The sequence below is a fragment of the Heterodontus francisci genome, chromosome 12, assembly GCF_036365525.1.
Source record: "Heterodontus francisci isolate sHetFra1 chromosome 12, sHetFra1.hap1, whole genome shotgun sequence".
In the NCBI taxonomy this organism is placed as follows: domain Eukaryota; kingdom Metazoa; phylum Chordata; class Chondrichthyes; order Heterodontiformes; family Heterodontidae; genus Heterodontus; species Heterodontus francisci.
This window is the reverse complement of record NC_090382.1, coordinates 71848379-71868569: the sequence shown is the minus strand read 5'-3', so window position 1 is coordinate 71868569 and position 20191 is coordinate 71848379. Positions and strand designations below refer to the sequence as shown.

The window sequence follows — 20191 nt, the reverse complement described above, 5'->3', positions numbered from 1 at the left end:
GCCCGCCTCCACATGGATTTTATGCATGGCAAATGGGCATCCTGGGGCTGGGAAATGCCGCCTGGGAAAAGCAGGCGGCCTTTCAGCGCCCCAGGGGTGGGCCCTGATAATCGGGCACAGGGTACCTGATGGAGGGCTGCCCCTGCTTCCCCAACCACGCCCAGGACCCAACACTCCCCGCACCACACCCACCCCAACGACCACCCTTGCCTCGCCGGGACCCAGCTGATTACACCCGGCAAGGCAATCAAAACTCACCTTAAATCCCGACTCCATGTCTTCCTCTGCGGTCGGCTGGGCTGCAGTCCCAGCAGTGGCCACTGCTCCTGGTGGCGCGGCTGGGACTAAGAGCTGCCAGCCCGTGATTGGCCGGCAGATCAATGAAGCGGGATTTCCTCCCTCAAGCGGGTGGAAGTCCCACCTCAGAACAATTAAAGTCTGTGGACCCACAAAATGTGGGACGGATCCCCAGGCGAGGCGGAAGCAAGTTCGCCACCAACTTTTACATCAGTGGCCAGCTCCCGTCCGCCCAACGTAAAATCCAGCCCCATGTCTCCCCCTTGTCACTCAAGCTCCTCTGAAGAAAGGTCAAACCCCTGTGATTTCTTTGAAACTGCTGACCTTTCTGTCCTTTTACAAGTTTAACTTCTTTTCAAAACAACCATAAAGTTCAACTCTTTGTTCCAAACTGCCTTTCAAAACATTGCTGGAATTCCAATTATTTTTGCAGGTGTCCTTCACCGAACAAAATCCTTCTTTCATTTTTTTTTTGACAATATGATGACAACTGTTCCTGTGTAAGGCAAATATTAAATGTTTTTTCTGTAGGTGTTATCCATCTGCTGAGTGAATATAACTATTGTCCCTATGGAAAAGCTGTCTGAATGAGATTGTCAGGTTTAGTGCCAGCTCCCCAGATTAATGCAGAAGTAAACCTATGCCCACTAGAAGCTAGGTTGAGACTGCCCAATTGAACAACAACTTGTATTTGTGTAGTATCATTAATGTAATAGAACATACAAGGTACTTCACAGTAGAGAGAGTAGACCAAGCAGTAGAAACAAAAAAACAAGGTAAAGAAACTGGGAAAGGAGTGGAGGCAATGGCCTGGATTTTGTGGTTATCAGTGAATGAATGACATTCACTGTTCACTGGGCTGCCCACTGCCTACTGATGTCGAATGAAAAATAGGTGAGTGATCTCTCTGTGCTTTCCTATCCCACAAAGCTGAGCAGTGTTCCTTACAGGCTTGAAAGCATCAGATCAGATGGGGCAGTCAAGACAAGACACACCCACAAAATTGACAGAAGAATGACACACCCACAAATTTAATTCGGACTGTCTGAGGTGAGTAGCCTTTAAATGGCCTCTTAAAATGAGTTTAATTGCAAATAAACTGTTTAAAACTTCTATAAATTTTGAATAAAATGGCAAAGTAAAATGAACAGTTTGTAAGAAGCTGATCAAAATAAAATTAATTTTTAGAAAGGTTTTTTAAATTAATTCATGGGATGTTGGCATCACTGGAAGACCAGCATTTATTGCCCATCCATAATTTCACTTGAGAAACACAGGTTCTGATGAAAGGTCACAGACCTGAAACATTAACTCTGCTTCTCTCTCCACAGATGCTGCCAGACCTGCTGAGTATTTCCAGCACTTTCTGTTTTTATTTCAGATTTCCAGCATCTGCAGTATTTTGCTTTTATGCCAATCAAGCAAGCTACTTTGTCCTGGATGATTTTGAGTTTCTTGAGTGTTGTTAGAGCAGTGCTCATCTTGGCAAGTGGGGACTATTCCATCACACTACTGACTTGTGCCCAGTAGATGATGGAAAGTCTTTTGGGAATCAGGTGAGTTACTTACTGCAAAATACCCAGCCTCACACCTGCTCTTGCAGCCACAGTATTCATATGCTTGGTCCAGTTAAGTTTCTCAGTGGTTCTCCCTGATTCCTATTAACCAATTTTACTAGGAGTCCTAGATGCCACACTTGGTCAAATGCTGCCTTGATTCAAGGGCACCTCACCTCTGGAATTCAACTCTTTCACCCATGTTTGGACTTGTAATGAGTCTGGAGCTGAGTGGTCCTGGCGGAACGCAAACTGACCATCAGTGACCAGGTTATTGGTGAGTGTATACCACATGATAGCACAGTCGACGACACCTTCCATCACTTTGCTGATAATTGAGAGTTGGCTGATGGGCCGGTAATTGGCTGGAATTGATTTGTCCTCCTTTTTGTGAACAAGACATACATGGGCAATTTTCCACTTTGTCGGATAGGTGCCAGTATTGTAGCTGTACTGGAACAGCTTGGCTAGAGGCATAGCTAGTTCTGGAGCACAAGTCTTCAGTACCACAGTCAGGATGTTGTTGGGACCCATAGCTTTGGCTGTATCCAGTGCTTTCAGTTGTTTGATGATATCGTGGAGTGAATCTAATTGGCTGAAGTTTGGCATCTGTGATGGTGGGGACCTCCAGGAGGAGACTGAAATGGATAATCTACACAACACTTCTGGCTGACAAAGGTTGCAAACACTTCAGCCTCGCCTTTTGCATTCACATGCTGGGGTACCCTGTCATTGAACAGGAGGATGTTCATGGAGATGCCTCCTTCTGTTAGTTGTTTAATTATCCACCACCATTCACGACTGGATGTGGCAAGACTGCAGAGATTTGAACTGATCCGTTGGTTGTGGGATCGCTTAGCTCTATCTAGCATGTTGCTTGCGCTGCATAGCATACATGTAGTCGTGTTTTGCAACTTCACTGGATTGGCACTTTATTTGCCTGGTGCTGCTCCAGGCATGCTCTCCTACACTTCTCATTGAGCCAGCGTTGGTCTCCTAGTACTGGTAGAGTGAGGGATACACCAGACCATGAGGTTACAGATTGTGGTGGAATACAGTTCTGTTGTTGATGGCCCACAGCGCCTCATGGATGCCCAGTTTTGAGCAGTTCAATCTTTTCTGAATATGTCCCATTTAGCATGGTGGTACTGCCACATAACACAATGGCTCTCCAAGGACTCTGCACTGGGCACGCCTACCAATACTGTCACCGATAGATACATCGGAGGTTGATGAAGGCGAGGTCAAGTAGGTTTTTCCCTCGTGCTAGTTCTCTCACCTGCTGTAGGCCCAGTCAAGCAGATATGTTCTTCAGAACTCAGCCAGCTCCTTCAGTCATAGTGCTAACCAGCCATTCTTGTTGATGGATATTGAAGTCTCCCACCCAGAGTACATTCTGTGTCCTTGTTACCCTCAGTGCTTCCTCCAAGTGGTGTTCAACATGGAAGAGTACTGATTCATCAGCTGAGGGAGGGTCGTAGGTAGTAACTGTTGTCTGTTTGGCTGGTCTAGCTTGGAAATTACTGAGTATTCAGTAAGTTTTAACAATAACTAGTTTATTACATATTAGAGAACTATATACAGCTTTGTACAAGTATGTCTAACTCCACTGATGCTATTCTGCTTCTCCCTCAAGTCTCTCTCATGTGATCTCTTACATCATCATAGTGGAAGGTATTACTCCCACTGTCCCAAATATTAACCCTTTCAAACCCTTATACTACAGTAACCTGCAGGAGGTTTACTTGCCCATGTTTGATTTGATGCCATGAGACCTCATGGGACCCAGAGTCAATGTAGAGAACTCCAAGGGCCACAATGGTCTACAAACCACTGTGCCATCACCTCTGGTGGGTCTGACCTGCTGGTGGGACAGGATATACCCAGGGATGGTGATGGAGGAGTCTGGGATGTTGTCTGCAAGGTATGGTTCTGTAAGTATGACTACATCAGGCTAGTGCTTCACTAGTCTGTGGGACAGCTCTCCCAGTTTTGGCACAAGGCACCTGATAGTGAGGAGAACTTTGAGCGGTCGATCAGGCCGGGTGTGCCATTGGCGTATCTGGTTCTGGGTTGTTGCTGGGTGGTCTGTCCGGCTTCATTCCTATTAGAATTTGTCATAATGGTTTGATACAACTGAGTGGCTTGCTAGGCTATTTCACAGAGCATTTAAGAGTCAGCCATGTTGCTGTGAGTCTGGAGTCACATACAGGCTGTACTGTGTAAGGACAGTAGATTACCTTCCCTAAAGGACATTAGTGAACCAGATGGGTTGTTACGACAATCCAGTAGTAAAAAGTGAAAAGGTGAAATTGAAAAGGAAATTAGGAAAGCAAAGAGAGGGCATGAAAAAATATTAGCAAGTAAAATCAAGAAAAACCCAAAGATTTTTTGTAAATAAATAAAGAAGAAGAGGATAACTAAAGGAAGAGTAGGGCCTATTAGGGACAATAAGGGTAACCTGTGTGTGGAGGCGGAGGATGTTGGTATGGTTCTTAGTGAATACTTTGCATCTGCTTTCACAAAGGAAAGAGACGATATTGACATTGCAATCAGGGAGGAGGAAAGTAAAATATTGGATAAAATTAGCATAGTGAAAGAGGAAGTATTAAGGGGTTTGACATCTTCGAAAGTGGGTAACTCCCCAGGCCTGGACGAAATGTATCCTAGGCTGTAAAGAGCATAAGTTCATAAGAAATAGGAGTAGGCCACATGGCCCCTCGAGTCTGCTCTACCATTCAATGAGATCATGGCTGATCTGATGTGGTCTCAACTCTACTTTCCTGCCGGCACCCGCAACCCCCCACCCCCCATAACTCTTAACTTCCTGGTAGATCAAAAATCTGTCGAACTCGACCTTGAATACGTTCAATAACCCAGCCTCCACTGCTCTCTGGGGAAGAGAGTTCCAAAGATTAACGACCATCTGAAAGAAGAAATTCATCCTCATCCCTGTCTTAAATGGGAGACCCCTTATTTTTAAACTGTGCCCCCTAGTTCTAGACTGCCCCCCCCACCCAAGGGGAAACATTGTCTCAGCATCTACCCCAGGGTTGTCCAACATATGGCACCTGGACCAGGATCCGGCCTGCCAAAGGTTCTCATCTGACCCACTGATGTATAATGTACCTGGGGCCATTCCTCATCCTCGCCAGGGGTCCGTGACTGGTGTTGAGAAATTTCCCTTGTTAGACCGGTTTTTAAAAAAGATCGCGAGTCAGTTTCACAGCTGACAGCTGCTCACATCAGGAACAGCCATTTCCCAGCTTCGGATGGATTCGGGGTTTTCTGGCGCGTTCTGACTTTTTTTTTTAAATAGCCCGCCGGAAAACCAAAAATGCAGAAATGTTCTTCAGGACTCGGCCAGCGTTCCCACTCCCTGCAACTGTCAGAGAGAGAGACAGACAGAGAGAGAGAGGGGGGAGGAGAGAGAGAGAGAGAGAGAGGAGGACAGAGAGAAAGTGGGGGGGGGGGGAGAACAGAGAGAGAGGAACAGAGGGAGAGAGGGGGGGAGGACAGAGAGAGTGAGAAAAGGGGGAGAGAGAGAGAGAAAGGGGGACAGAGAGAAAGAGTGGGGACACAGAGTAAGGATGATACAGGTGGGGAACAACAGAGAGGGGGGACACGGAGAGAGAGACAGACAGACAAGAGAGAGGGAGAGAGAGTGATGAAGATCACTCCTGACAGATGGACATCTATCAGGAAAACTCTGCATCGCTACATCAAGTGTACGAGCAGACATTGACTACTTGTGCAAGCAATAAAATACCAGGTATCTCACTAAATCAGTCTCTAACATAGTGATGGGAAAGTAAGTCAATAAATTAGTCTTCTCATTTAAAGCTTCTTCACAAAAATGTACATTTGCTGTTGTTTTGATTAATGCTAAGATAAATTTTTAATGCCTTTATCTTTCCAAAATTGTAATGTGCCCCCCCACTACGCGAAAAGGTTGGACAATCCTGATCTACCCTGTCAAGCCCCCTCAGAATCTTACATGTTTCAATAAGATCACTTCTCATTCTTCAAGACTCCAAAGTGTATAGACTCAACCTTTCCTCAGAAGCCAACCCTTTCATCCTAGGAAGCGGCCCAGTGAATCATCTTTGGACTGCTTCCAATACAAGTATATACCTCCTTTAAGTAATGAGACCAAAACTGTACAAAGTACTCTCGGTGAAATCTCAACAATGCCCTGTCTAATTGTAGCAAGACTTCCCTACTTTTATATTCCATCCTCCCTGCAATAAAGGCCAACATTCCATTTGTCTTCCTAATTACTTTCTGTACCTGCATGCTAACCTTTTGTGATTCATATACAAGGACCCCCAGATCCCTCTGTACCGCAACATTCTGCAGTCTCTTTCCATTTAAATAATATTTTGCTTTTCTATTCTTCCCACCAAAGTGAACAACCTCACATTTTCCCACGTTATGGTCCATCTGCCAAATTTGTGCCCACTCACGTAACCTATCTATATTCCTTTGCAGACACTTTGTATCCTTCTCACAACTTGCTTTCCTATCTTTCTATTGTCAGCAAATTTGGCTACAATACACTCAGTCCCTTCATCCAAGTCAATATAGATCATAAATAGGGAAGCAAGAGAAGAAATATTGGAGGCTCTGACCATCATTCTCCAATCTTGCCTGGCTACAAGTGTGGTGTTATAGGACTGGAGGACACTGAATGTTGTACCGAAAAGAACAAAGGGATAGTACTGAGTAATTACAAGCCAGTCAGCCCAACCTCAGTGGTGGGAAAATTGGAAAAAATTCTGAGCAATAGGATAAATCTTCATTTAGAAAGACACAGATTAATCAAAGACAGTCAGCACTGATTAATTAAGGGAAGGTCGTGTTTCACTAACGTGATTGCATTTTTTGAGTAAGTAGCAAGGAGGGTCAATGAGGGTAGTGCATTTGACGTAGTCTATATGGATCTTAGCAAGGCTTTTGATAGGGTCCCACATGGCAGACTGGTTGTGAAAGTAAAAGGCAAAGTGACAAGTTAGATTCAAAATTGGCTCAGAGGCAGGAAGCAAAGGGTAATGGTCGATGTTTTGTGTCTGAAAGGCTGTTTCCACTGGGGTTCCGCAGGTTCAGTACTAGGTCTCTTGCTTTTTGTGGTATATATCAATGATTTGGACTTGAATGTAGTGGGTATGATTAAGAAGTTTGCGGATGATACAAAAATTGGCTTTGTGGTTGATAATGAAGAAGAAATCTGTAGACTGTAGAAAGATATCGATGGACTAGTTGGGTGGGTGGAGCAGTGGCAAACGGAATTCAATCTGGAGAAATGTGAGGTAATGCATTTGGGGAAGGCTAACAAGGCAAGGAATACACAATAAATGGTAGGATACGGAGAAGTGTAGAGGAACAGCAGGATCTTCGAGTGCATGTCCATAGATCCCTGAAGGTGGCTGGACAGGTAGATAAGGTGGTGAAGAAGGTATACGTGATACTTGCCTTTATGAGCTGAGACATAGAATATAAGAGCTGGAGGTTTTGCTTGAACAGTATAAAACACTAGTTAGGCCACAGCTAGACTACGGCGTGCAGTTCTAGTCACCACATTGTAGGAAAGATGTGATTGCACGAGAGAGGGTACAGAGGAGATTTATGAGGATATTGCCTGGACTGGAGAATTTAAGTTTTGAGGAAAGATTGGCTAGGCTAGGGTTGTTTTTCTTTAGAACAAAGGAGGCTGAGGGGAGACCTTATTGAAGTGTATAAAATTATGAGGGGTCTAGATAGAGTGGATAGGAAGGCTCTATTCCTCTTGGTTGAGGGGTCTATAACTAGGGGGCATAGATTAAGGTAAGAGGTAGGAGGTTTAGAGGGTGGTGGGGATCTGGAACTTACTGCCTTAAAGGGTGGTAGAGGCAGAGACCCTCAATCATTTAAAAAGTACTTGGATATCACTTGAAGTGTCTTAACCTACAGGGCTATGGACCAAGAGCGGGAAAGTGGGATTAGGCTGGCATGGAAACAATGGGCCAAATGGCCCCCTTCTGTGCTGTAAATTTTCTATGATTCATGGTCACCTTTACTGATATTAGATATTAATTCCATATTTATTTAATTAATTGTATTTAAATTCATCAGCTGCCGTGGTTGGATTTGAACTCATCTCTCTGGCTTACTAGTTCAGTAGCTTAACCACTGCATATGTAAAGTAAGGAACTGTTTTTAAAAAGCCATGGACATAATTACAGATAAAAGATGGCAGAGCAAAAGATAGATAAGATGAAGAGGTGTTACATGAACTGTTTTTAAAAAGCCATAGACTTACTTACAGAAAAAAGATAGATGAGATGAAGAGGTGTTACAACTTTAGTGATTAAGAAGTGAACACACACTTCACCAAAGTGGAGGTGAGGTGTTGGCAGCTTCTGGGGAAAGAGCAGTGTTGCAGCTATGTGGTGAGGGGTGTGGGTGATTCCTACTTTTCAACTCCCACCTGATCAGCCATGGCTTCAGCAGGTAACCCTTGTCACCTAATATTCATTGTCATGAAAATGTACTAGATCAAAGGATGATTCTTTTTAATCCACCAGCTGGAAACCTAAATATTAAACTAGTGGAGATGAAACACTCAAATCTTGCAAGCTTCGAACTCTGTCTGCTGACTGTGTTTACTTACTTAAGCCTGACGGGGGAGCTATTGTTGAGAGAGAACTTTCTGGATAGAATAGAGAGCGATCTCCCTCGAAGGAATTCAGTTGCATTGCTGAATCAGCATCCACGTCTTCAAACTGGAAGCCTCAGGAACACGGAATTCAACCTGAAGCCAGCCGAGTCACAAACCTCCACAGACTGTATACCACTTTTATTTCTTTGGACTCTAATTTGACCAAACTATACTACCCCACTCTGTAACCTATTTGTATGTGTGTGTGTGTAAGTTGGAGTGTATTTTATTATCTTTACTTAGATCAGTTAAGTACAATAAAATTAACCTCTTTCTTTGGTTAAACTCAAGAAAATTTGTCCGATTGGCTCTTTTTATGATCATGGCATGTAAACAAGTATTGGCAAGTATATCCACTTAAAAAATAAGTAAATCAGTTGTGATCAAACAAGGAGAGGGAAAAGGGGGGAGCCCTTCACCCCCCCCCCCCCCACCTGATTGTAACACCATCAAGATCCTTGACGCACTCTATCAAGGCTGCCATGTATGCCGAGCGCTGGAGGAGGAAGGCATCATGAGCACTCTCCCGGTGATCTGCTTTGATATTCAGGATCCAGTGTGAATGAAATTCCTTCCCATTGATGTATGTTACAGATGGATAAGTCAGTGGCTTCAATGGGATATGGGTTCCATGGACAGGCACACTGGGGAAGCCAGCAATCCCATGGAATGTGATTGACCTCCCCTTTCACTGTGTTGGGGATGTATCTAAAATGATGAACTCAGAAGCCCCACAGAATATTCGTGACCTGGTGTAAGCCCTCGCAGCACTCTGGACTGGTTTATCTGATGGTAGATTTGTACTTTTAATTTTTGGGGGATTATTCCATTTACTTATTCTTGGTGCCTGAATTAAATGACCTGCATGCATAAATTTGAGTGCTGTGGTTACCTTCATGGCCACTGATAAGGCAATGCAGTACTTGGAACGTGACTGAAGGTCCTCCTTTAACATGATCACAGGTAGGCATTTGACGCTTTACTGAAGCAAAATCTCCTCACACACTGCTGCTCCGGCATCACCTCAAAAGATGACCTCTCCCTATACACTCTCTGGGTTGGGTAAAAGTTCCTTTTGATCAGCCTACAGGCACAGTGCCTGATTCTTATTCGTTATTCCCTGCATTGGAGTCCCATTATGTACAAAGCATACAATATTGGGGCCACAAGTGGAAACAGCATTTTTCTCCCTATTTATTATTCACAAGCATCTTCTTCAAGCAGTTCCAGGTCACATAAAGATGAAAAAAATTGAAAAATTCAAATATAAAAGAAATTTTAAAGTTATATAAATGTGAAAAAAATTTGGAGAAGTCGGATGCCTATCTCATTTTGTGTAACTTTCTGCAATGTAAAAATCTCCTTCCTGGCTTCATTAAATATGCATGAATTTTAAATGGCAGTAAGACAGACTCTTTTGTGTGTCCTCAGATAAGGCACATTTTTTGACCTTTTTAAATGCGGAACAATTAGCCTAAGCTCACGCCAATACATTGATCTCAGTGGCAATTTCATTGGTGATGACTGCAACAACTCACCCTATGAAGAAGCAGGATGTCTCCTGACAGCAACTTGATTTCCACATGTACAGATGCCAAATGTTGCTGTCAGCTTTAAAAACGGTGAGCAATGATGGTTTCAGCATCATTAGAACTGCAAAATACAGGCCAACATCTCAGGCATTTGGATCACAAAAAGAAACTGGACAAATCCTAGATGTGAAAATGGTTGATGTTTCAGTCTCTCTCATCTCTCTCCTTGACAGTGGTATCTTGTAATAACTATTCCGTACTTAGCATGAGCGAGGAAGCTATATGGGAGAAAAAGGTTCATAGCCTCACAAAAACTTTTCTTTAGATACTTGTAACAGAATGTTAGGATGAGACAGCAGGTGACTCAAAATCCGAGAGAGAATGGCAGGCTTTGGGTGCGATCAGTTGACTGTAGTATTTTCTGTTTTTAGAGCAAACAGCTGTGAAACAGCTGCAAAGATTAGTTTCATTGTGCAAAAAATTTACATGTTCCTGAAATGCTAATCACAAATTATCCATTAACATAAAAAGATCTGTATGTATAAATTAAAGGAAGTTTCAACTTTTTTGTCAATTTAATTCAAATGAGAGGGCGGCACAGTGGCGCAGTGGTTAGCACCGCAGCCTCACAGCTCCAGGGACCCGGGTTCGATTCCGGGTACTGCCTGTGTGGAGTTTGCAAGTTCTCCCTGTGTCTGCGTGGGTTTTCTCCGGGTGCTCCGGTTTCCTCCCACAAGCCAAAAGACTTGCAGGTTGATAGGTAAATTGGCCATTATAAATTGTCACTAGTATAGGTAGGTGGGGATGTTTGGTAGGAATATGGGATTAGTGTAGGATTAGTATAAATGGGTGGTTGATGTTCGGCACAGACTCGGTGGGCCGAAGGGCCTGTTTCAGTGCTGTATCTCTAATCGAATAATCGAGATCAAATTACACTCACTTCTGACAAATCTGAAAACAGTATTAAACAAAGGAGTTTAAAATTACTTGTGGATTCACTTGTACCTTAAATATTAACCCGACTTGTCTCTTTTAGATCCTGATCTATCAGCTTTGTACTTCAAACAATTTTGGTTTCACTTTGAGTATGTCATTTTCTTCTTTCCTCTATAAATCCAGTTCCTTTAATAATTAAAAGTAAGACTGAAACACTTTCAGTAACACTGAAAAACATATACACTTTAAAATTGGAGATGATGCCATGTGAAGAGAACTGGCTCCAGTTGCCAGTTGCTCTAAGGTAGGGAGAAAATGTTGAAGGCTATACAAGAAAGGTAAATGTGTTGCATCCATTCAAACTGATTAAATAATACAATGTTCAAATTGTTTCCAGCATTTTATCGACATTTTGAAAAAATAAAATACAGTCAGGAGTGCTTCACAGTCTTGTGTCCCATGGATATGACAGGAACATTTAAAATAAATCATTACATAAAACCTAAAAAGATTTTGAACACTGTTTCAAATGACAGCAGAGTGCAATGGTACATTAATCCCTGACACCATACTCTGTCACTATAGCATGACCTTTTTGGTCTGATTTGGTAGTCCATTATATCACTGAAGACAGTTATAGAATTACAATTTAATTATCATGTTTTATGACACACTTTTGTGGAGAGTTATTTTGTAACACTGCTTAGAATGGAATAATATATGTACTGAACTTAATAACTTCATAAATTAAATTAGTAACTTACGTTTGACATAAGAAGTGCAACCATTATTGGATTCAATAACATTTTTGTTGATAATCAATGGCAGGATCATATTGGCACCAAATACTTGATTTACATTGAACTACATTTCTGTTTATCATTAGGTTGGCAAAAATGTTCAAATCGACCACAAATTATATAAATGAATAATTGAACCATAATCAAAAATTCTCATGTGAAGAAAACTACAAACTTCTATAATAATTGTTGCACCTCTGCTAATTCAAACATATACATTAAACAGATTTATTTGATAGGCAGGACATAAACATTTTTGCATTAACAACTAACTTGACTCCAAGTTCCCTGTCGTGGCTTCCCACAAGTCCCAAAATTGGTTGCTAACATTTCATTCCCTATTGCATTTTATATTTTCCATGTTATCCCGTCATGCTGCACTAGACAATGTTCTCAAGCAAGCCGTGAGCAACACTCACCAGGTTATTGTAGTTGTGGAGCACTGCCATCAAATTTAATAAGCTCCAGTACTAGTATTTGGTGGCTAAATGGAAACAGCAGAGGAAAAATAGGGTTTAAAAGAAAAAACACAGTAAAGGAGGCAAAACAGAAAGAATCATGAAATTAAAAGATGGAAAGAAAACTTTAAAAATGAGAAAGGGAAGAGATATGGTGGAGGTAACAAGCACTGAAAAGCAAAATGACAAGCATCTCCAAGTCTCAAACACTGCATTTGAGCCTCAAAATTATCTGCACACAGACACAAAAGAAAATCAACGTTCATATATCTCAATGCTCAGAATCTGGTGGCTCATTAAAAACTAGAAGAAAATGGAAAGTAACGGAGGCACATACAGTGGAGACAAAAGAGTATAGGGATGATTTATTAAGCAGGAGAAATGAACAATCATAAAATAAAATACAAATTCAAATAGGTAGTGAAAACAGAAAGGAAGAAAAATAGTAAAGGAAATGGAAATGATAAGGCTATATCCCCTTAGTGAATATCTATTTACCACATTTACGATGTTATTAAATAGAACCTCACAGGTCAGGATTCTACTCACATCAGGAACACAAGTGCAGCCTCAGACCCTTGAAATGATACTGCTCTAAGTATAAACATATAAAAACAGACTATTTGTAGCCAGAATGAATTTGAATACATATGGTATTAAAATATTATAATTTCTTTTGTCCTTTTAAAAAAAAGTGTTATCAGCATTTAGCTTGTTAGAATTTTCACTAGGTGGCAGTATCCATTAAAAAGAGCCAGACAATTAGCTACAAACTTTGGAAGGCTGGACAATGGAAACTTGAGGTTAAAGGCATTTTTTCCCATAATCTTTCCACATGATGGTTTAAAAAGTTTTCTTTTTCACTATTATAATTTGTCTAATGTACCATTAATCCACCTAGTCCCACCTTCTCCAGATCAACTGGAGGGGAAGGTGTGACAGCCTATCTTGCCCGTTACCATCTCCGCATTACCTGTGACTACAGGTGCCTAAGGTGTTTTTAAAAATTCAGTACTACTAATGTAATCTATGTTAATTAATGAATATCATTACTTTTAATTGTGGGGGCTGAAAAGTCAGTAACAATTCTGGTCAGTTTTGGTTACTATGCCTGTTATATGGTATCTGTGCAAAAGAGGTTCCAGTGTCCAAATATTTTCTGTACTGGCAATAACAAACTCACAAAGAGTTTGAAGGCTACAGTAAAGTTTACTGGCTACCACAGGGACTTCATATCCTCTGTTAGCTCTCCTATCAAAATAGGGGAACTAATCCTAGATCGGAGGGCAGCTAGAGGGGTTGCATATTATTTTAAAATACCAGTAGCAGCTCATCTCAACATAAACAAATCATCATGGCAATTATCTTTTCTGCTCCCCTATGGTTAGAATGTTGGGTTTGCCTCCCTTTTAAAATGGTTGATATGGTAATACAGTGCTTGGTGTACACTTCTGATCCAAACAGTTGTGCTCTATTTTTAGCAACGACACTGTGTAGAACTCACATGTAACAGTAGAAAGTTCACATTCTCCAGTCACTAGGGCTGTGTTGAAGGCTGACATTCATCAACACTGGCTATCCCAGATCACGTGGCAAGAGCAAACTGATAGCACACGCCTGTTAACTTGCACTCTTAGTTTCACTTGCAATACTAGTAGTGAACATGTTTCCTTATCTTGATTTATCCTTAGTGTTTGATTTTTCTTTTAAAAATGCATATTGCAGTGCTGGTATCTTGTTGACAGGGTAACTGTGCTGAGCTATTACTCTCACAGTATACCACGCTTCCAAGTAGTATAAATAGTTTTTTAAAAACTAGGTCAGTCTTCAGCAGAATGCTAATCAGTTTTCACTTCAGACTTCAATGCAGTTATGGCTCAAGTGTAGAGTCATAGTGGTTTATCAATAACAGCAACACCTAAGAGGAAAAGAAACCATTCAATGTTGAAAGGTTCAAATCCAGTTCTGAACAATGACAGTATCAATAAGTAAGCCCTGCAATCTTTCTTACTGGTCTAAACGTATGTTGGGTAATTTTAGCTTATTTTCATTGGAGTTTAGAAGATTGAGGGGAGACTTGATTGAAGTATATAAGATCCTGAAAGGTGTTGACAAGGTGAATATGGAAAGGATGTTTCATCTTGTGGATGAGTCCAGAACTAGGGGGCACTGTTTTAAAATTAGGGGTCGCCCTTTTAGGACAGAGATGAGAAATTTTTTCTCACAGAGGGTTGTGCGACTTTGGAACTCTCTGCCTCAGCAGGTGGTGGAGGTGGGGTCATTGAATATTTTTAAGGCTGAGGTAGATAGATTCTTGTTAGGCAAGGGAATCAAAGGTTATCAGGGGTAGATAGGAGTGTGGAATTCAAGACGCAAACAGATCAGCCATGATCTTATTGAATGGCAGAGCAAGCTCGAGGGGCTGAATGGTCTACTTCTACTCCTAATTCGTATGTTTGTATATGTAAGAAGAGCAAAGTGTTTCTTTGGAGACAAACATCATTTTAGGGTTAATAAACAGTTTGCTATGCTTGCCTAGTAAATCCAGCAGTTGAGTGCTGGGCTGCCACTCTAGGATAATGATTAAAATGGAGCCTTGACAAGACCCATTTAGCCACCTCTTTTCTGGTTTTAGTAGGCCACCATATGGAGTACCTCATGTTAATGCAGCACTTCATTCTCCAGGGTACAAAACAACAGCAGCCAATTTAACCCACTCACCAAGGCATGTCTTCTGTCAGCTGATTCACAGCACCACTAAGGATAACTGTAAAGTTTCACCCAGCTGAAGGTAGATACTTGTAAGGAAAAAAGTTAACAAATAGGTAATGTGTTGAAAACGAAGGCTGGGATAAGAGGAACAGGTTGTTTAGTTTCAAATTAATTACAATTCTTTTCCTCTGTCCCATATGTGAGTTCAGGTTTAAAATGTTGTTTATTGGTTAATAGCAGGCACTGATTTGCTACTACATGGCAATGATTAGGTTACACCAGTCTACAGATGATATCGTAAAGCCAGCAAATTAATTCAATGGTATCAGAACTGCGTTATTTTAAATCGCCATACTTCCGAGAAAACTTTTTCTTCCCAATGTTATTTCCTTGTGTGATTATTGCCCTAGATGCAAAGCCAGCAGGTGACCTCAATTATTGTTGTGCATACCTAAACTTTCTAATACTCTTTATACTGCTCTATCTCTATATTTCACAGAAGTCATCCACCCCCATATTCATCACATAAATTCATCCTAGCAGCTGGCGCTCTCAGAAACTGTTCCTCTTTCTCCTATAAAACTTTAATGAAGTCCCTTGCATTCCCATTCACCTCTTCTCAGCTACTTATTTTCTGATTGATTCCTCTAATCATCTCCAATTGGTGCTCCAACCAGGCGCCAATGATACTCACAGGTCAAACAGTGCTCCAATGCAGCAAAACAATGTCACTATATCATTTTGCCCCTGCACAAAATTATTTTAAAGATAAAATATGAAAGACTATTATATAGATTTTAAAACTCAAGTATTTTTTTTCTGATGCAAGTTCAAATTAAAATAATGAAAATGGATTTGTTTTAGATACTTTTATGTCCAATCATGAACTGAAAACAACTCTAACACTGTACAGATGCAAAATAGTCAGATGACGACAAGTGATTAAAGAAGATACAACTGCTTGGCTTGCATATCATGCTGGTTAGAACAGTCTTAACTACAAACCTGCAATAACTTTACCTGCATAGCTTCTTCCAGTACTCATATTGGTTGGTAGTAGTGTCCACTTGTCAGTTATTGAGTTATAGAACTCCACAGAAGATAGATTAGAAGAGCCGTCATCACCTCCAACTACATACAAAAATCCATTTACAGCGCAAACACCTACAAGACAGAAGCAATTTAATTAGACTAAAACTTATTTTATCTTCAGATACATGATAAAACACAAAGTTTAAATGGATCATCACCTGCGTTCCTCCGACACATATTCATATCTGCCACTTGTCTCCAAGTGTTTGCAGATGGGTCATACACCTCAACGCTTTTTCTCACCAAAGGTCCATCATGACCTCCTGTTGCATATAACTGACCATTTAGAACACCTACCCCTGTAATAAACACATAAAAAGAATGACTAAAACATTCTCTTTCTCACTGCAAAATATACCTCAAACTTCAATGTAGACTATCAGCCTGTACAAAGATATCTTTGATGCGAGAGGTAAACAAGAAATTGTTCCTTTCAATTTAACAGAGTCAAATTTCTCCATTACTCTTCAGGCTGGGGATTGTCCTGTTATCTCTCCAACTTTCCCTCCCTTACTCCTCTCCTAAAGGTAGTAACTCCTGGGGTGCATTTCCATCTGCACCAGTCGCCCTCCCATTCCTCATATGACGCCTTGTAAACAAATCACAGTAGGCTAATTTTTGTGGGGAGAAATCACAGTCAGGCCCAATCTTGTCCTCTCTAATGTCCACATGTGCAGCTTGCAGCAGGGGTTCCAAGTTAGAGATCCAGTGAAGGAAGTTTGGCTAATTTTTCCTTTCAATAACCCAGCTAACTGAGGCTAATTGTAGCACCCATCTTCATCTCAGGCAAGACCAGCTAACTCAGCATAGGTGAACTTGGGACCCTCCTGTTCTGTATAACTCAGCATTATTCCACATATTGCATTTACGCACTAAGCTGTTAGGAGAGTTCAGATAGCCATTCCTGAAATTAAAAAATTATATCTCTATGGTAGCTGAAGCGATACTAAAATAGTAGCAGCAGATGAAGGTCAATACTGTTAGTAGGCTGACTGAAGGAATTCACTGGAGTTTCATCTTATTGATCAATCTCCCATTATTGCAAGCTACAGTTATGCTCCTGAGAAACACACTCACATGCGTACATGTAAAATACAGTCAGGAGTCCAAGACGAGTGTTGAGATATACTGATACCAGCTAGGAAAGATCAAGTCAAAGAATCAGGAAAAAACCAAGGACTCAAAATAAAGCAATTTCAAAAAAGACTAGGTAAGGAGAGATTATATTCCCATTGAGAGTATGTAAGACAGAATCACAGAATGGTTGCAGCACAAAAAAAGAGGCCATTTGGCCCATCACATCTGCACCACCTCTCCGAAAGAGCAGTTTATCTAGTGCCACTTTCCGGCCTTCTCCCCGTAGCCCAGCACATTCTTCCTTTTCAGTTAACAATCCAATTCCCGCTTGAATGCCTCGATTGAACCTGTCTCCACAACACTCTCAGGCAGTGCATTCTATAAAAGACCATAATAAAAAATTGTGAGGGTGAAAATGGACTCAGTAGTTTTTTTGAGCACTATGGAGCCCCTTAAGGTTCCATGGCACATATGCACACATCTGACACAAAGTGTGGTGGATGCCATCTTGGTGAAAAGGTAAGTACGCAGAACAGGCAGATCATGAGGTCAATCAGTATACAACGCGGATTTGACATGAGCGCTGCTATTTTGGAGCTCCATATTCCAGCCTAGGCCCTCTCTCAACCTTGCAAAGCTGAACACTCGTTAAGCAGCATGAAGGACACTCCACTATTTAAAGGAATCATCAATTACTTAAAGTTAGTTGCTGGTTCATTTTTTCTGGCTATTGTTGCAATTCTACACATTTTGGGTGCTTTCTATAGTTGGTTAAAGATTCAAAAGTTTACAGGGGGTGGTATGGCAGGTGCTGAAGTACGTTTTTGCTGACTTCAAAGCTTCTGCCAGACATGGGTACACTAGTAGGCCTTCCTCTTGGAATTGAGGATGACTGGAAGAATGAGCTGAGACCATGCAACACAGGACAAGCTGTTAGGAGGAGGAGAAGCGCTCTTGGCAGTCAACCAAATTTGCCCAGCATGTTCAGGGACCAATTCGCCTACCTGAATTTAAGCGACGACCAATGTTTGAGACGTCTGCACTCACTAAGGAGGTCATCACTGATATCTGTCAATTGTTGCAGCCACAACTCCAGGGCAAGGCAAGGACCACATTGCCAGCAGCTATGAACTTTTATGCATCTGGCTCCTGTTGGAATATTAGCAATATCTCGTAGTTTGCAGTATACTGCTGTATAAGGAGGATCACAGGCTCTCTATGCAAAGAGAGATAACTTCATTTCGTTCCCCTTTGTCAGAGAGAAGCAGGTGGAGTGAGCAGGAAGGTTTGCAAGAAATGCAGATTTCCCCATGGTGCAGGGCACCATTGATCTTTTTTTATTCATTCATGTGTTGTGGATGTCGCTGGCAAGGACAGCATTTATTCCCTATCCCTAATTACCCTCGCGAAAGAGGTGGTTAGCCACCTTCTTGAACTGCTGCAGTCTGTCTGGTGTAGAAACACCCACAGTGCTGTGATGGAGGGAGTTCTAGGATTTTGACCCAGTGCCAATCAAGGAACAGCGATATATTTCCAAGTCAGGTTGATGAGTGACTTGGAGGGGAACTTGCAGGTGGTGATGTTCCCATGTGTCTGCTGCCCTTGTCCTTTTAGGTGGTAGAGGTGCTGTCGAGGAAGCCTTGGCGAGTTGCGGCAATGCATCTTGTAGATGGTGCACATTGCAGCCAGGGTACGAAGGTGGTGGAGGGAGTGGATGTTTAATGTCGCGGATGGGGTGTTAATCAGGGGGGTTGCTTCGTCCTGGATGGTGTTAAGCTTCTTCAGTGTTGTTGGAGCTGCACTCATCCAAGCAATTGGAAAGTATTCCATCAAACTCCTGCCTTTTGCCTTGTTGATGGTGGTAAGGCTTTGGAGAGTCAGGAGGTGAGGCAACCACCACAGAATACTTTCATTCCCAGTACAGGCATGTCCTATTCATAACTCTAAACATGGGCTATATTCAGCATAGCATCTTCTGGAACTGAATTTTCCTTTTGTCTGAAATAAACCACAATGGACATTAAAAGTGGATATGGGCTGCAAAGATGGCCGCCGAAGGCCAGCTGACCTTCCTTGACTTGTGTATTCAAGAACTGACTCTTTGTCCGAGAGGACAGAAGAATACCTTCCAGACTAAAAGGTGTAATCAACACTCATCCTGAAACCATAGGGAGACATTCCTGAATTGTTTCTCCTGAAACAAAGAAGGTCATCGTCTTAACCCTCCTCAGAATAATGTCTTAGAACAATAAACAGGATGAGGCTAATCAACCTAAACCCCCGCCATATTTGGAAAAAGGAACTTTGAGAAGTCACATGGTGGGCAGCCATGTTGGTCTCCTTTTAAAAATCTTTAAAAATACACTCTGCAGAAAAAGCAGAAAGCAGACAAGGCAGTACCATCGTGCCTTAAAAGAACTGGAGGCTGCAACATCTTAAGGTCTCCTAACCTATTCCTTTTCAAGTCCACCGGTACAAAAGACCAACCTCCTAGTAATGTCTACAAGCAACTAACGTCATGACCTGCTGAAAATCCACCTCATCGAGAGAATCCTGAAACAACTTTAATATACAACTCCAGCTTTCGAATCCACCTAACTATGCTTCAGGAGTGAAAATGCCTTCTCTACCAGGGCCGCAATACATACCTTTTCCCAAGACGAGTCAAATATCATGACTTACAAACTATTCCTTTGTTTGCAACTTGAAAAAGTGCATTATCCTTTTAACAGCTTTCTTTCTCAAGTGTGTGTGTGTGTGTGTCTATGTGTATGAAAGATAGAGAGAATGATGAGTGAGTGACATTGCGTTAGACTTTTGGGGTTAATGTGTAAATAAAACTAATCCTCTTTATTTAAACCCACGAAAAGGGTACTGCTGGTTATTCAAATTGGCCATACATTCAGGGGTTAAGAAACACACACATCTTCCTTTTCAAAACACAATGATTACGGACAGAAAAGGGAAGAAGTGGGGTTTCAGTTCTCTCCTGGTTCTGTCCATAACAATACCAAGCCTCTGACCTGCTCTTGTA

The 20191-nt window shown here is 41.7% G+C and overlaps 1 protein-coding gene across 13 annotated transcripts in view; it reads right to left on the bottom strand.

The window, feature by feature from the left end:
• Nucleotides 1-11075: 11075 nt before the first annotated feature.
• LOC137375917 (kelch-like protein 3) overlaps nucleotides 11076-20191 on the bottom strand; it is a 193687-nt gene continuing 184571 nt past the window's right edge. For 3 of the 13 annotated variants that reach the window (XM_068043612.1, XM_068043604.1, XM_068043605.1), the window contains 3 exons: nucleotides 16239-16379; nucleotides 16009-16152; nucleotides 11078-12870 (listed from right to left, as the gene is read on the bottom strand). In XM_068043612.1, the coding sequence (XP_067899713.1) occupies nucleotides 12827-12870; nucleotides 16009-16152; nucleotides 16239-16379 (329 nt within the window). In that variant the 3' untranslated portion in view covers nucleotides 11078-12826. Of the gene's footprint in view, nucleotides 14195-14261; nucleotides 15075-16008; nucleotides 16153-16238; nucleotides 16380-17157; nucleotides 17219-20191 lie in introns of those variants that run through there. The other 10 variants (XM_068043599.1, XM_068043603.1, XM_068043609.1 and 7 more) reach the window with 9 other exon arrangements.